Source organism: Oncorhynchus masou, chromosome 23 (genome assembly GCF_036934945.1).
Source record: "Oncorhynchus masou masou isolate Uvic2021 chromosome 23, UVic_Omas_1.1, whole genome shotgun sequence".
Lineage (NCBI taxonomy): Eukaryota > Metazoa > Chordata > Actinopteri > Salmoniformes > Salmonidae > Oncorhynchus > Oncorhynchus masou.
The window spans coordinates 36,671,840-36,690,815 of NC_088234.1; the positions used below are offsets into that span (position 1 = coordinate 36,671,840).

Below are 18,976 nucleotides of genomic sequence, written 5' to 3' on the forward strand. Positions count from 1 at the left end.
GTCTAATAGAGGTAAATGGCAAATATTAACCTGTTGATGCTCTGGGGGCGCTATTTCATTTTTGTATGAAAAACGTTCCCGTTTTAAACAAGATATTTTGTCACAAAAAGATGCTCGACTATGCATATAATTGATAGCTTTCGAAAGAAAACACTCTGACGTGTCCAGAAATACCAAGATATTTTCTGTGCGTGCCCTAGAACGTGAGCTTCAGGCAAAACCAAGATGAGACGGCATCCAGGAAATGAGCAGGATTTTTGAGGCTCTGTTTTCCATTGTCTCCTTATATGGCTGTGAATGCGAGAGGAAGGAATGAGCCTGCCCTTTCTGTCGTTTCCCCAAGGTGTCTGCAGCATTGTGACGTATTTGTAGGCAGATCATTGGAAGATTGACCATAAGAGACCACATTTACCAGGTGTCCGCCCGGTGTCCTGCGCCGAAATTGGTGCGCAAAAGACAGCTGCCAGTATTTTTCCATGGGATACAGAGAGGAAAGCAAGCTTCCACGAACTGCATATCAATGAAGAGATATGTGAAAAAACACCTTGAGGATTGATTCCAAACAACGTTTGCCATGTTTCGGTCGATATTATGTAGTTAATCCGGAAAAAGTTTTACGTTGTAGGTGACTAAATTTTCAGTTCGTTTCGGTAGCCAGACGCAATGTAGAAAACGGAACGATTTCTCCTACACACAGACGCTTTCAGGAAAAACTGCGCATTTGGTATGTAACTGAGAGTCTCCTCATTGAAAACATCAGAAGCTCTTCAAAGATAAATGATTTTATTTATTTGGTTATCTGGTTTTTGTGAAAATGTTGCGTGCTAAATGCTACTCAAAATGCTATGCTAGCTTTGCATACTCTTACACAAATTAGTCAATTTCTATGGTTCAAAAGCATATTTTGAAAATCTGAGATGACAGTGTTGTTAAGAAAAGGCTAAGCTTGAGAGCAGACGCATTATTTTCATTTTATTTGCGATTTTCAGAAATCGTTAACGTTGCGTTATGCTAATGAGCCTGAGGCTTTAGTCACGATCCCGGATCCGGGATGGGGAGTTCCAAGAGGTTAACCATATATGCTATCAATATTGCTTGTAATTGATATCAGTCAACATCTAAGTATGAAGTATTTTTATGTAAATTGCTATGGCTGTATCAGACCCGCAAACATTGGGTGAATAAGAAAAACACAAATGCCACACAATGGTTAATAGATGCATTAACAGAAATGTATGCAACCAAAAGACGGGATTAACGGTACATTTACTAGGCCTACTGGTGACATATGTAATGGGGAATTCATCAAAATTAACAATCAAAGGGCAAACAATTTACACAATGAAACAATGAATGCGCAAGAATTGGCGGGAAACAGCTGAGATCATTCTGGAGAACTGAGTACATGCATTCTGGAGAGAGAAACATGTCAGATCTTCACCACACACCCCTCCCCTTTCTTATTGTCTCAACATTTTTAATTATACTCAAGACACATTATCTTCACACATATCTTAGATACTTTTCACTGACAGCCACAACTCAGTATTCAGCTAGGCCTATTGCCACATGTTGCCCAAATTTTGCACTTCCCAAATAGGCCTGCACACTTGTGATTTGAAACAATCCATAGGATGTTGTTTTTTTAAAGCTAATGATCCGCTTTGGCTAAGTGACGCTATTTGGTGAAGTATTTTGAATTATTTTATTTAGACAGGAGTAATTATATAATTTTGTCAGAACATCAATTTACTTTAGGGGAAGCCAGCATCCGAACCATGCGCTGTGCACAGCCAACTTTATTTTCCAATTCCCAAGTGGTTGAAACGAGAGATCTGAATAATGATAAGATGCTCATGTCTCTGCTTCAACATTGGGAGTCATTTTCCCAAAGATGGGAATACAGGCAACAAGTTTAGGTCTGCATAATTTATGGCCATAGAAACGTATTGGACTTATTCTGGACAGATTTTGGTGAGAGTAAACCCTCTCGCTTCGCCTCTTCCTTTCTGCTGATGAAACAGTGCCCGTCTGTCTTACAATATGTAGCACATGTATCTGATGCTGTAGGGACAGAATTAGTATGACTTGCCGTACTATTTTTGTCCAGACAAAATCAGATACATGGTCTACACATACTGAGCCAGAGAGGCGCTGTTTTGTGTCTTTCTGTCAGCAGAGATGGGCAGTATTTCTGTTATATGTTTAAATTACATCTGAGCTTTTTGTATGTTTTATTAGACTGGGCTGTACTACACTCCAATGTATTTTGTAACATGATACTTTTCAAAATTCTTGTCTATACCATTTCTTCATAGCTGTTCACATTTATGTGGCCCCCTACATTGGAATCAAAAGCCTGACGTGATAAGAGTGCCTGCAAAATGAACTAAACATAAATGTAGATGTAAAAACTAACAATTGCAAAGCATGCTGAGTATTACTCTAAAGAGCTCTGCCCAGAAACAAGGCCAATAACAATACCCAGCATGCTTTGCAGTTGTTCCTTTTTACATTTACATAAATGTTTTGGTTATTTAGCAGATGCACTTGTCCAGACTGATAGGTAACGGGGAAAAAAACATATCTTAGTGAGTAAGAAGTTTCCGTTTCCTACTTTCAAATTAGATTTTGTGTTTTTACAATACATGTATTGTAATTAAATGTAAGATTTTGCACAAATTTCTTATATTTTACTTTGATACATTGGTATTTCGGGTATTTTATAATGTATGCCCATTCCTGACTCAGTTAAATATATTCCAAATCTCTGTTACATAAATTGACCAGTATTCCAATATTTTATTTGAATGTGCAATGAAGTAGGGCAGCCATGAAGACATCCTTGCAACAATCATGTCGCTGTCACTAACAAACACAGTCATGGCTGGTAACTATACAATTCACTCAAAAAGCAGATAAATGACTGTAACACTGCAGGTGTTCATTTGTTAACACTGAAAAATGGTAGCAGCATAAGTGCATAGCAAAGTGTTGACCTCTAGAAAATTGTTACAATCACCACTGGTGAATTTTCTGTGTACTGTAGAATATAGTGCTAGATTAAATGTGTTAAACTTCTTAGGGATAGGGGGCAGTATTCGGAAGTTTGGATGAATGAAGTGCCCAAAGTAAACTCCCTGTTACTCAGGCTCAGAAGCTAGGATATGCATATAATTATAGTAGTATTGGATAGTAAAAACTCAAGAACTTGAAGTTTCTTCAAGTGCAGTTGCAAAAACGACCAAGGCGCTATGATGAAACTGGGTCTCTTGAGGACTGCCACAGGAAAGGAAAACCCAGAGTTGCCTCTGCTGCAGATAAGTCCATTAGTGTTACCTGCACCTCAGATTGCAGCCCAAATAAATGCTTCACTGATTTCAAGTAACAGACACATCTCAACATCAACTGCTCAGAGGAGACTGTGTGAATCAGGCCTTCATGGTCGAATTTCTGCAAAGAAACCCCTACTAAAAGTACACCAATAAGAAGAAGAGACTTTCTTGGGCCAAAAAAACATGAGCAATGGAAATCTGTCCTTTGGTCTGATGAGTCCAAATTGGAGATTTTTGGATCCAACCATCGTGTCTTTGTGGGAAGCAGAGTAGGTGAATGGATGATCTCCGGATGTGTGGTTCCCACCATGAAGCATGGAGGAGGAGGTGCGATGGTGTGTGGGTGCTTTATTGGGGACACTGTCAGGGATTTATTTAGAATTCAAGTTAGTGTCGTGACTTTGCTTTCATTAATCTTTATTTATCGAATCAACTAACTATGTTTAATTGTTACCGATTAAATGAATCATGTAACAATCAACAGATTAGTAATTTGGGGCACCACGAGAGAAGAAGTTAACTTCTTGAAGCACCCATCTCTTTAGTGGGATCATTTTCATCAACACCCGCTGAATTGCAGCGCGCCAAATTCAAATTAAATTACAAAAAATATTTAATGTTCATGAAATCATAAGTGCAATATAGCAAAACACAGCTTAGCTTGTTGTTAATCCGCCTGGCGTGTCAGATTTCAATACAGCTTTTCGGCGAATGCATAACAAGCTTTTATGTAATATCACTCTCAGTAGACAAAATATTACAAACACTAGCAGACAAGTAGATTGGTCACGAAAGTCAGAAAAGCAGTAGATTAAATCGCTTACCTTGGATGAACTTCGGACGTTTGCACTCACGAGACTCCCAGTTACACAATAAATGTTCCTTTTGTTCCATAAAGATAATTTTTATATCCAAAATACCTCCATTTGTTTGGCGTGTTATGTTCAGAAATCCACAGGCTCGAGCGGTCACGACATCGCAGACGAAAATTCTAAATAGTATCCGTAATGTCCACAGAAACATGTCAAACATTTTTATAATCAATCCTCAGGTTGTTTTTAAATATATAATCGATAATATATCAACCCGGTCTGTCGCTTTTTCAAAATGAGAGGGAGAGACAATGGCTGCCCCACTCTGTTGCACAAGCAAAACTGTGAACACTCAGCTATCCACTAACGCGATGTTATCTTTCTCGCTCATTTTTCAAAATAAAAGCGTGAAACTATGTCTAAAGACTGTTGACACCTTATGGAAGCCATAGGAAAAGGAATCTGGTTGATATCCCTTTAAATGGAGGCAATGGAACAGAGAGCTTACCGGAAAAACAGCACTTCCTGGTTTGATTTTCCTCAGGTTTTCACCTGCAATATCCATTCTGTTATACTCACAGACAATATTTTGAAAGTTTTGGAAACTTTAGAGTGTTTTATATCATAATCTGACAATTATATGCATATTCTAGTTTCTGGGCCTGAGAAATAGACAGTTTCAAATGGGTACGTTTTTTAGCCAAAAAACGAAAATCCTGCCCCCTACACTCAAGAGGTTAATTAATATGGATCGCACCCTTCTTTTCAATTTCTGCCTGTAGCCCAGGACCTGAAGCAAGGAAATGCATATTCTTGATATTATTTGAAAGGAAACACTTTGAAATTTGTACAAATGTGAAATTAATATAGGAGAACATAACACAATAGATCTGGGTAAAGGTGAAACAAAACAAAAACATGTTTTCTATTTTTATTTGTGTTGCATCACCTTTGACATGAAAAAGAAAAAGCCATACATTCAGATAGGATGATGTCCACAAGAGGGCAACAGCGTATGTGCAAAGTTTCAGACTGATAACTTCAAGAATGAGCAAGCTTCATGAAATTTAGTATGAAGTCACCAAGGTAACCCTCACGAGTTGCCTAAATGTAGTGGCCTCCAAGTGGACAAATTGGTAAATTGATACATTTTCAAGAACATAACTTTGAAGAACATACAAAAATGCTATGCTAATAAAAAATATGTTTACACACTCCCACTAATGTCATACATGATGGAATATTAGCTTCCCTACAAAAAAGGAATGAACAGGAGACGCGACAAGAATGCTGATCCAATGTCTCCAAACACAGAAGTTAAATATTTAAGATAAGGGCCAAGTTGGCAGCTAACATTGATCTAATGTCATAAGGTAAACACAACACTAACAAAGTGAAAAAATGTACATGTATATATACAAAGTTGAAGCGTGGCTTCTGATTGGTCGACCAGTGTTGAATGGTTCTTGTCACTGGTACATCCTGTTTGAGTGTCTGCCTGTAAGACGGAACAAACAAGATGGCATGGTCGGATTTGCCGCAGGGAGGGTGCAGGAGGGCTTTTTATGCATCGCGGAAGTCGGAGTAGCAGTGGTCGAGAGTATTAGCCCTGCATGTCATGCAATCAATATGCTGGTAGAATTTAGGTAGCCTTGTTCTCAAATTTGCTTTGTTAAAATCCCCCGCTACAATGAATGCAGCCTCCAGATACATAGTGTCCAGTTTACATACAGTTGAAGTTGGAAGTTTACATACACCTTAGCCTAATACATTTAAACTCTGTTTTTCACAATTCCTGACATTTAATTAATCCGCGGAAAATTCCCTGTCTTTGGTCAGTTAGAATCACCACTTTATTTTAATAATGTTAAATGTCAGAATAATAGTTCAGCTTGTATTTCTTTCATCACATTCCCAGTGGGTCAGAATTTTACATACATGCAATTAGTATTTGGTAGCATTGCCTTTAAATTGTTTAACTTGGGTCAAATGTTTTGGGTAGCCTTCCACAAGTTTCCCACAATAAGATGGGTAAATTTGGGCCCATTCTTCCTGACAGAGCTGGTGTAATTGAGTCAGGGTTGTAAGGCCTCTTTGCTCACACACGCTTTTTCAGTTCTGCCCACAAATGTTCTATTGGATTGAGGTCAGGGCTTTGTGATGGCCATACCCTGACTTTGTTGTCCTTAAGCCATTTTACCACGACCTTTCAGGTGATGTCGATATTGGACTATTTTTACTATGGATAAATATACTTGTGTACCTGTTTCCTCCAGCATCTTCAAAAGGTCCTTTGCTGTTGTCCTGGGATTGATTTGCACTTTTCGCACCAAAGTAGACAGAACGCGTCTCCTTCCTGAGTGGTATGACTGCTGCGTCGTCCCATGGTGTTTATACTTGCGTACTATTTTGTACAGATGAATGTGGTACCTTCAGGCGTTTGGAAAATGCTCACAAGGATGAACCTACAATATTTTTTCTGAGGTCTTGACTGATTTCTTTTGATTTTCCCATGATGTCAAGCAAGAGGCACTGAGGGTAGGCCTTGAAATACATCCACAGGTACACCTCCAATTGACTCAAATTATGTCAATTAGCTTATCAGAAGCTTCTAAAGCCATGACATACTTTTCAAGTATGTCAAGCAGAATTTTCAAGCAGTTTAACCTCTTGATACTCCCCACCCCGGATCGTGAATAAAGCCTCAGGCTCATTAGCATAACGCAACGTTAACAATTTCTGAAAATCGTTATTTAAATAAAATGAAAATAATGCACCTGCTCTCAAGCTTAGCCTTTTCTTAACAACACTGTCATCTCAGATTTTCAAAATATGCTTTTGAACCATAGCAAATCACTAATTTGTGTAAGAGTATGCTAAGCTAGCTTAGCATTTTGAGAAGCATTTAGCACGCAACATTTTCACAAAAACCAGATAACCAAATAAATAAAATCATTTACCTTTGAAGAGCTTCGGATGTTTTCAATGAGGAGACTCTCAGTTGCATAGCAAATGTTCATTATTTCCTGAAAGAATCTTTGTGTAGGAGAAATCGCTCCATTTTGTACATCACATTTGGCTACCGAAACGAACCGAAAATTCAGTCACCAAAACGTCAAACTTTTTCCGAATTAACTCCATAATATCGACCGAAACATGGCAAACGTTGTTTAGAATCAATCCTCAAGGTGTTTTTTCACATATCTCTTCATTGATATGCAGTTCGTGGAAGCCTGCTTTCCCCTCAGAATCGCATGGAAAAATACCAGCAGCTGAAAAAGACGCACCAATTTCGACGGAGGACACCGGGCGGACACCTGGAAAATGTAGTCTCTTATGGTCAATCTTCCAATGATATGCCTACAAATACGTCACAATGCTGCAGACACCTTGGGGAAACGACAGAAAGGGCAGGCTCATTCCTCTCGCATTCACAGCCATATAAGGAGACAATGGAAAACGGAGCCTCAAAAATCCTGCTGGTTTCCTGGATGCCGTTTCATCTTGGTTTTGCCTGTAGCTCCCATTCTAGGGCACCCACAGAGGATATCTTTGCAGTTCTGGAAACATCAGAGTGTTTTCTTTCCAAAGCTATCAATTATATAGTCGAGCATCTTTTTGTGACAAAATATTGCGCTTAAAACGGGCACGTCTTTTTATCCAAAAATGAAATAGCGCCCCCATAGCACCAAGAGGTTAAAGGCTCAGTCAATTTAGTGTATGTAAACATCTGACCAACTGGAATTGTAATACAGTGAATTGTAAGTGAAATAATCTGTCTGTAAACAATTGTTGGAAAAATGACTTGTGTCATGCACAAACTAGATGTCCTAACCGACTTGCCAAAACTATAGTTTGTTAACAAGAAATTTGTGGAGTGGTTGAAAAATTAGTTTTAATGAATCCAACCTAAGTGTATGTAAACTTTCGACTTCAACTGTAATTACTCCATTAGTTTGCTATCCTTCCAGTCACCTCTGCTATCTCCAGGCCCCAGAATCCTGTGGCGGCAGATCGCCTAGTGGTTAGAGCGTTGGACTAGTAACTGGAAGGTTGCAAAATTGAATCCCTGAGCAGACACTGTAAAAATATGTTGTTCTGCCCCTGAACAAGGCAGTTAACCCCCTGTTCCTAGGCTGTCATTGAAAATAAGAATTTGTTTTAGCCTAGTTAAGGTTAAAAAAACATAGCCCTTTAATGTTCTGTTTTATTATGACATCAAATGCAGAATAACTGGCACAGATCCAGAATCTCTACCAGAGTTCCGAAGAAAACAGTACAATGGAGCTCAAAACTCCCCATAGATTATCATTCATCTGTAATAGATACATGCGTGCCCTCTGACTCAGGTTTATTGTTGAGGTTGTAAGTGCTGTGTCACCCCCGGTTGATCAATAATTTAGCTGTTTTGTGTTTTACTCTGTGTCTCTGTAAAACTTGTTTCTGTCTCTGGTTCTTTCTATGTCCTGTAGCTGTCTCACTGGCTCTAGCCTTGAATGGAGTCTTCACAAACACTATCAAGTTGATCGTTGGCAGGTAAATACGTCATTGCAGTACACCAACTAGACTCAAAAACTGTTTGGGCAAGGTTGAATTATATATCAATTAGTACTTTATTTAAATTGGCATTCACAATTCAGTTATGCGGTGTGGCACTTAATTCTGTTTATTTATTTTTTTTTAACCGTTATTTAACTATGAGTCAGTTATGAACAAATTCTTAACTATTTAACTATAAGTCAGTTATGAACAAATTCTTCTTTACAATGACTGCCTATGGAACTCCGAATCACGTCTGCTTGTGATTTAAATAAGTAACTAAATGCCTTGACATGTACTTAAAGTTAACTTTAGGTGGCATAACTTTAGTGATTGATTGAAATGTCTTCTTCCTTTTCTCTGCAGACCCAGGCCAGACTACTTCCAGCGTTGTTTCCCAGATGGACAGGTGAATGTTAAGATGCTGTGCACCGGAGAACCATACCTGGTGTCAGAAGGACGCAAGAGTTTCCCAAGCAGCCACTCTTCTTGTGAGTGTCAGTCAGTCAGCAGCCACAACACTGTCGATTAGTATGTTTTAGGGATCAGTTTGAGCCAGGCAAGGCACAGAATCCCTAATCTTGATCCCAGCAAACCAAAACTGGTTCTGTGTAAGTTCTCAGAACATTGGTTAGGTTGTAGCAAATGTTCTCATAACACAAAAACTGTCCAGTTGTGATGATTAGTATATAATGTTTGTATAAACATTCGCTTGACGTTGCAAGAACGTTCCCAGAAAACATTTAGTCTGTTCTTTGAAGGTTCTCAGAAAGTTTAATTAGGTTGTGGGAACATTGTGGGGATGTCACAAAAGATATGTTCCCAAAACACCAAAACTGTCCAGGTGTGCAGATGACCATACAATGTTATTTTAGTGTGCATAAAAAACACATTTCTTTAGGTTGTGCGAACATTGTGGGGATTTTGCAAGAGATAGTTTCCCAAAACACAAAATCATTCTACTTGTGATGACATTCTTAAAATGTTTGAATGTTCTTAGAATGGTTTTCATATGTTCCCAGAATGATACAATTCACTTTTGAACAGTTGTTTCTTTCATGTGTTAGTGTTATATTACTGGTGTTAGGTTCTAAACAAACTAGTAAAAAGCTCATACCAATGTTATTCACCCACTGTGTCAAACAGCTGCAAAGACAAAAAACATGATTACACAAGCACATATATTTATACCCTCCTACTAGAAAGAGTCAATTCTTTGCAAATCTAGACAGCCAATACATCTCTGCTGCTAAACAGGAACTTAATTGGTTCCCCTCACTGGTGTAGTCATGGCCCTGCCTCATGCTATAACCAATATGGGAATGGAAGTATAGGTGTGTGTAATAGGACTTCTCACTTCACCTGACTTGACCTCGGGACAAATTCCTCACTCCTCCCTAATCCACGGCTGTCCTACTTTATCAGTGACTGAAACCAGACTGTTGCCTTTTGTCTCCCTCCGTAAGAGTCATGGTATGTAACAGTAACATGTTTGACAGAATCTAAGCTTTCTGTAACTTTTTATTAGAAAAACATATTTGGTGATCAAAAACATTTGAATGTTTGTGGGACATTATCAGCCTAATATTAACTCAAACCCTTACCAGGCTTTTCTCAGAACCAATTTATTTGAATCCAACGATGATTTGCTGAATAATGTTTAGGGGAATGTCATTGAAAACATCATGTCATAACGGCACACTATAGCTTTATGAGAGCATTGTGGGAATATTCCCTACTTCTTGTTATGGGTGATTTAACTTCTTATGGCTGCACTCCTGTTAACGGGAGTGATATGACAAAGGCCAGTGAAAGTGCAGTGCGCCAATTTCAAAGCATCAAAAATCTCATCATTAAAATTCCTCAAACATACATGTATCTCATACCATTTTAAAGCTAATCTTGTTGTTAATCCTACCACAGTGTCCGATTTCAAATATGCTTTACAGCAAAAGTACCACAAACGATTATGTTAGGTCACCACATAGCCAGAGAAAAACACAGCCATTTTTCCAGCCAAAGATTTTCCAGCCAGAGTCACAAAAGCCACAAATAGAGATACAATTATTCACTAACCTTTGATGATCTTCATCAGATGACACTCATAGGACTTAATGTTACACAATACATGTATGTTTTGTTTGATAAAGTTCATATTTATCCAAATATGAGTTTACATTGGCGCGTTACATTCACTAGTTCCAAAAACATCCAGGGATTTTGCATAGCCACATCATTCAACATAAATACTCATCATAAATGTAGATGATAATACAAGTTATATACATGGAATTATAGATATACCTCTCCTTAATGCAACCGTCAGATTAAAAAAAACATTACGGAAAGAGAAACCCATGCAATAATCTGAGACGGCGCTCAGAAGTAAAAGTCACAATATCCGCAATGATGGCGTCAACATAAACCAGACGTTACATGATAAATACTCCCTTACCTTTGATGATCTACATCAGAAAGCACCCCAGGAATCCCAGGTCCACAATAAATGTTTGTTTTGTTCGATAATGTCCGTTATTTATGTCCAAATACCTTCTTTTGTTAGCGTGTTTGGTATACATATTCAAACGCTCATTCTGGTCAGCGTTACATCGGACAAAAACTTCAAAAAGTTATATTACAGGTCGAAGAAATATTTCAAACTAAGTACAGAATCAATCATTAGGATGTTTTTAACATATAGCTTCAATAAAGTTCCAACCGGAGTATTCCTTTGTGTCTTCATGAGCAATGGAACGCAAGTGGATACCATGAGGAATAAGCGTGATCAGAAAATGGCTGACTGCCAGACACCTGATAGATTCTGCTCTCATTCACTCCCACAACAACGTAGAAGTCCCATTCAAATTTCTATTGATGGTTGACATCTAGTGTATCCCCCAGGCAGTGCAACATCATTACTATCTCAAGAGGATTTCATTGGGGACTCTGGTGAATACATACAAAGCTCAGATTTCCCACTTCCTGTTTTGATTTCTCCTCAGGATTTTGCCTGCCATTTGAGTTCTGTTATACTCACAGACATCATTCAAACAGTTTTAGAAACTTTATAGTGTTTTCTATCCAATACTACTAATAATATGCATATATTAGCAACTGAGACTGAGGAGCAGGCCATTTACTTTGGGCAACTTATTCATCAAAGCTACTCAATACTGCCCCCCAGCCATAAGAAGTTTTTAATTAACATCATCAACATTAACAGGAAATTCATATAATGTTTTCTCGGAACCATTTCTATTGCTCTCACATTTTGTTGCGACAGAATATTCTGAAAACATTACTGATAATTTGTGTGATTAAATTACCTGAAAACCTAATGATAACTATTGGGGAATGTTCTGTGTTGGTTGTGACAGATGTTCTGGACAACATTTTAGTGAACGTTAGGAGAATATTTAAGAACATTCTTTGAATGTTTTTGGGGTGTTCATTATCCTAATTTTAGATATAACCCTAACTAGAACTTAATAGGAATCATAGTTAATGTTTTAGGAATGTTCCCAGTTTGCTAGGATCACATAATGAGTAGATATTTGGGACGCAAGAGGATTTTTAGATCAGTGATTCTGTGCAATCCGACTAATGTAGTCAATCTCAAACTTTGCTCTGTCAGTAGGTGTCACGGTTTTCTTCTATCTCCTCCTCTGACGACGAGGTGTAGCAAGGATCGGACCAAAATGCAGCGTGGTAATTTTCATACATGTTTTATAACGAATAAACACAAACAATACAATAACAAGAAACGTAACACGAAAACCGAAACAGCCTATTCTGGTGCAATCTAACACAGTAACACAGAGACAGGAACAATCACCCACGAAAGACTCAAAGAATATGGCTGCCTAAATATGGTTCCCAATCAGAGACAACGATAAACACTTGTCTCTGATTGAGAGCCACTTCAGGCAACCATAGACTTTTCTAGATAACCCTACTAATTCACAATCCCAATACCTACAAAAAGCCCAAGACAAAACACACCACATAATAAACCCATGTCACACCTGGCCTGACCAAAATAATAAAGAAAACACAAAATACTAAGACCAGGGCGTGACAGTAGGCTACATATCATAATGTCACAAGGACACCTTTCATTACACCTAAAGGCTGTATTACAGTAATCAAAACAAAATGGAAGGGTACATGGAAGGGTCCTTCCATGTATCGAATCATCCTATGGATGCCTCGAGACAGGATCAATGTCAATTTTGGCTATATCCCAAATGGCCCCCTATTCCCTACATAGTGCACTACCTTTGACCTTAGCCCTATGGGCCCTGGTTAAAGGTAGTGCACTATAAAGGGAATAGGGTGTCATTTGGGACACCACTTATGACACAGTCAACATCAGTCTCAGTGACAATGTGAGTGTCGTTTCTATTGCGAGGGCACTCATGGTACTGTATTTAGTAATTACTCTGAGGAGTACTGAAGATATACTGAGTTGTTATTCAAATTGAGTTTTGAGTACTTGATTTGGCTACTGAGTTCTTATTAGATTTGCCGATCCTGGCCTGGACTGAACCTACAAAGAGTCGTCCTCATTTGACTGCGTTGCTTATGTGTGTATTAGGTGTAGATTACTGAGCTAAAGGGTAGAGCTGCTGCTTTCAAGGAGCAGGACTAACCCGGAAGCTTATAAGAAATCCCGCTATTCCCTCCGACGAACCATCAAACAGGAAAAATGTTTGGACTAAGATCTAATCGTACTACACCGGCTCTGTCGCTCGTTGGATGTGGCAGGGGTTACAAACCATTACAGACTACTATGGGAAGCACAACTGAAAGCTGCCCAGTGACACGAGCCTACCAGACGAGCTAAACTACTTCTATGCTCGCTTCGAGGCAAAGAACACTAAAACATGCATGAGCGCACCAGCTGTTCCGGAAGACTGTGTGATCTCGCTCTCCACAGCCGATGTGAGAAAGTAAGACCTTTAAACAGGTCAACATTCACAAGGCCGGAGGGACAGATAACCAGGACGTGTACTGCAAGCATGCGCTGACCAACTGACAAGTGCCTTCACTGACATTTTCAACCTCTCCCTGTCTGAGTCTGTAATATCAACATGTTTTAAGCAGACCACCATAGTCTCTGAGCCCAAGAACACGAAGGTAACCTTCCTAAATGACTACACCCGTAGCACTCACGTCTGTAGCCATGAAGTACCTGGAAAGGCTGGTTATTGCTCACATCAACTCCATCATCCCAGAAACCTTAGGCCCACTCCAATTTGCATACCGCCCCAACAGATCCACAGATGATTGCACTCCATTGCACTCCACACTGCCCTCAGCCGCCTGGACAAAAGTAATACCTATGTAAGAATGCTATTCATTGACTACAGCTCAGCATTCAACACCATAGTCCCCTCCAAACTCATCACCAAGCTCAGGACGCTGGGACTTAACACCTCCCTCTGCATCTGGATCCTGGACTTCCTGACGGGCTGCCCTCAGTCGGTGAGGGTAGGCAACAACACATCTGCCACATTGACCATCAACACGGGGGGTCCTCAGGGGTTTATGCTTAGTCACTTCCTGTACTCCCTGTTCACCAATGACTGCGTAGTCGTGCACGACTCCAACACCATCATCAGGTTTCATGATGAAAGAACGTTGGTAGGAGGAAGCCTATAGGCAGGAGGCCAGAGACCTGGCAGTGTGGTGCCAGGACAACAACCTCTCCCTCAATGTCAGCAAGACAAAACAGCTGATCGAAGGGGCGAACACGCCCCCCTTCCACATTGATGGGGTTGTAGTGGAGCAGCCCCTTAGGTGGCTGAAAATATTTGGCATGGGCTCTCAAAAAGGTCTACGGCTACACAATTGAGGGCATATTGACTGGCTGCATCACCGCCTGGTACGGCAAATGCAAGGCACCGGACCGCTAGGCGTTTAGAGGGTGTTTGAGAATGCGCCCTGCCATCCAGTATCTCCATATCAGGCGGTGTCAGAGGAAGGTGCGCAAAGACTCCAGCCACCCAAGCCACAGACTGCTTTCCCTGCTACGCAAGTGGTACAAATGCACCAAGTCTAGAACCAACAGCAACCTCAACAGCCTCTACCCCCAAGCCATAAGACTGCTAAGCAAAACTGCTAAATAGCTAATCAAAGGGCTACCCGGACAACCTGCACTAACACTCTTGCACTGGCTCTATGCACACACACTGGACTCTGCACACACACACACATACTTACACTGACACCCCAACATACTCCCACAAACATAACATGCGTACACATGCATAATATGATCATAACAATCAATCAATCAATCAAATGTATTTATAAAGCCCTTTTTACATCAGCCTTCTTTTTCATCATGCTGTCTGTGTGGGTGGACCATTTCAGTTTGTCCGTGTGTACGTCGAGTTACTTAAAAAACTTCCCACCTTCTCCACTACTATCCCGTTGATGTGGATAGGGGGTGCTCATTCTGCTGTTTCCTGAAGTCCACGATCAGAATGATGGCCTCTTAAAAAGAGGAGGATCCCATCAGCTTTCTATAGGCTTTGCCTACTATCTTTATTTTATTATATATGCTCACTCCCTCAAATCGTTTGGAGAAAATATATTTTCTAATTTATTTAGCCATGTTCAAATGTATTCTTCATACTATAAAATAATGCTAAGGAAATCTAAGCAAATCTTGTCTGCTAAAAGAACTAGTGTAGCCTACAGCCATATGGTATAGCCAGATGTTGTGGAATTATTCTAATCTAAGGAGAAACTTTTAGGTTTCTTCAAAACAAGTCAACTTTATTATTTAATTACTGCAGTAATGGAGCTTGCCAACAAGACCTCATAGATGATTCTTTGAGAGCCCAACCAACAGGTCTAAGCAACATCCTCCTTCATGACAAATCACAGATGAGAGAATTTATACAAGGTATATTTTGCCCTCATGCAACAGACATCAAGATTTACATGGCGCCAAATATCTGTCTCTTGTTCATTTACTGCTTGCTTATACAAAAATACTAATACAACCTCGAATACAAAATCCTTTCTTTAAAGAAACTGGAGATTGGTTCTCCCTGTTACCAACAGACAGAGACACAGACACCAATCATGGAATGGAATGTTGTCTTATCACCATTCCATCGTAAATCTACTGTCAGTGTAACATTTCCCAGAGTCCACACACACAGATGAGAATGTTCAACAACAACAAAATCTGTTGCATGAAACAACCATTTTATGCAATAACAGTATTATAACATAACCTTGTAATTTCTGTTCTCACACAGATTAGGGCCTAACATAAGGACAACACAGAGTATGCTATTCTGTTCTTCTGAAATATACTACAGTACATTTTCTTCATATCATATTTCTTTAGACCTGTCTAAAATAAATCATTGATTTATTGTGATGGTGTAGGCTATATTACATGGATTTTTGATGATACTTATCCCGATATCAGGATTGCAGTCATAACAAGTTAAGGGGGAGAATTGTCATCAGCAACCGCTGAATAACATAGCGCCACATTCTCAGGCTTTTTTTTTGTATATCCAAAATACCTCCGTTTGTTTGTCGCCTTATGTTCAGAAATCCACAGGAAAGAGAGGTCATGACAATGCGGACGAAAATTCCTAATATTTTCCAAAATGTCCATAGAAACATGTCAAACGCATTATAATCAATCCTCAGGTTGTTTTAAAATATATAATTAATTATATATCAACCGCAAATGTCTTTCACAATAAGAGAGGGAAAAGCAATACCTGTAACGACGTTCTTCGTTTGTCAAAAGAGAGTCGGACCGAAATGCAGCGTGTTGGTTACTCATGTTTATTAATAGAACAAACGACGATACATGAAAAAACAAAAACAACAAACGGAATGTGAAAAACCTATACAGCCTGTCTGGTGAACACTAACACAGAGACAGGAACAATCACCCACGAAATACAAAGTGAAACCCAGGCTACCTAAATACGGTTCCCAATCAGAGACAACGAGAATCACCTGACTCTGATTGCAAACCGCCTCAGGCAGCCAAACCTATGTAACATACACCCCTAATCAGCTACAATCCCAATAACTAAAAAACCCCACTAAGAATTACAACAAACAATAAACCCATGTCACACCCTGGCCTGACCAACTAATTAACTAAAACACAAAATACTAAGACCAAGGCGTGACAATACCTATCCAAATTCTGTTGCGCGAACAAAACTCATGTGACCGCTTGACGCGATGTTATCGTTCTGGCTCATTTTTCAAAATAAAAGCCTGAAACTATGTCTGAAGACTGTTGACGCCTTGAGGAAGTGATAGGAAAAGGAATCTGGTTGATATCCCTTTAAATCCAGCAAAGGGAGGCTATGGAACATGGAGTTTTGATTTTCTTCAGGGTTTCACCTGCAATATCAGTTCTGTTATACTCAGACAATATTTTGACAGTTTTGGAAACTTTAGAGTGTTTTATATCCAATAATAATAATAATAATATGCATATATTAGCAACTGAGACTGAGGAGCTGGCCATTTACAATGGGCACCTTTTCATCCAAGCTTCTCAATACTGCCCCTGCAGCCATAAAAGTTAAGGGATGGGTAGCGTCAAGTTAAGAACCAATTCTTATTTACAAGGACACTCTACTCCTTCCTCTCTGTCGGGGAATTGAACCCCGGTCTGCCCCGTGCCCGCACGACACGGGATTCTTCAGCTAAATAGCCCAGTACAGTATTTCCGACCGCCACGTTGTACAGCACCATATTTTCCGTTCCATCCTAATGGAAACCCAGAGGGTTTTTCATTTTTCTTGGAATAGAAACATCATAACATTAATCAAATCAATTAAGCAAGTACCAGTCAAAAGTTTGGACACACCTTCTCATTCCAGGGTTTTTTCCTTATTTTTTTTTACAAATTGTCTACATTGTAGAATAATAGTGAAGACATAACAACTATGAAATAACACACATGGAATCTGTTAAGAACAAATTCTTATTTACAAGGACAGCACTCTCCTTCCTCCCTGTCGGGGAAATTAACCCCGTTCTCCCGCTTGACTGCATTCTCTACTACAGCCATTATGGAAGGCTATCAAATGCTTTTTAAAGATGGCCTTTGGTGGTCAAACTAGCACTAACTAGCATTAATGGTACCAGTGGTTCCCACTTAAATAATGTGCTATAGAAGAATAATCAATCCTCAGGTTGTTTTTAAAATATATAATCGATAATATATCAACCGCAAATGTCTTTCACAGTAGGAGAGGGAAAAGCAATACCTATGCAATTCTGTTGCGCGAGCAAAACTCATGTGACCATTTGATGCGATGTTGTCGTTCTGGCTCATTTTTCAATGCACCATCCAAGTTGCGCCGCAGTATGGTGCAACTTTTCAAGGACAAACCACTGTATGTGACCCGTTTCATAAAACTAGGTGTATGTCGCAGGTCACTACTTCACAGAAGAGCCGTTTGAACATAAACTTTTAAAAAACAATCTAAATGCCTTCTCGAACTTGAATTTTAATGTGCCTTAATAACAAACCTGTATGCATTCTGTAAATACAAATACAATTGTTAAATTACAAGCCTAGTTGGCTTACCCACAGAAAAAGGCAGGAACCTTCCCGCTAGGCTGAGATAATGAGTGGGCTGGACATGCCAAGAGATGAGTTTGGATTGGTCTACTATAAAACATGCTGCTGTCCATTTCAGCTAATCAGTATGTCTACGTAATTCTGGCTAACACAGCTTTTATTATGTATCGCGTAGTAATAACTGCATTAGCCTAATGTCAAGTTAAACCTGTTGTGGATGTTGATCCCCATTTGGGAACTTTCCCTAACACCCTCAGCTGGAATGTGGCGCATGGAACCTAAAAAATATTCTTAAAAATATTTAACCTCCACACATTAACAAGTCCAATAGCTTAAATGAAAGATAAACACCTTGTTTATCTACCCAGCAAGTCAGATTTCTAAAATGTTTTACGGCGAAAACATAGCACATATTTATGTCAAACCACCACCGAAGACACAGCTAATTTGCATAGCCAAGTTGAACAAAATATGCAATCAACAAACGCAGGATTAAAAGAAAAATAAATCACTAACCTTTTGAAATCTTCATCAGATGACAGTAATATAACATGTTACACAGTACATTTATGTTTTTTTCAATAATATACTATATATATCCATAAATCTCTGTTTACAATTACGCATTGTTCAAAAAATGCTACTCAAATGTCCGGAGAAATGACGATAGCTCCGGCAGATAACGTCAGATAACAAGC

At 39.3% G+C, this 18,976-nt stretch overlaps 1 protein-coding gene across 1 annotated transcript in view; it reads left to right on the top strand.

Moving 5' to 3' along the window:
* The window catches only part of LOC135509964 (phospholipid phosphatase 4-like), a 119,750-nt gene that overhangs the window by 85,789 nt on the left and 14,985 nt on the right, over positions 1-18,976 (top strand). Inside the window, exons 4-5 of the mRNA XM_064930783.1 lie at positions 8,620-8,683; positions 9,053-9,177. Of these exons, the coding sequence (XP_064786855.1) occupies positions 8,620-8,683; positions 9,053-9,177 (189 nt within the window). The remainder of the gene's footprint in view (positions 1-8,619; positions 8,684-9,052; positions 9,178-18,976) is intronic.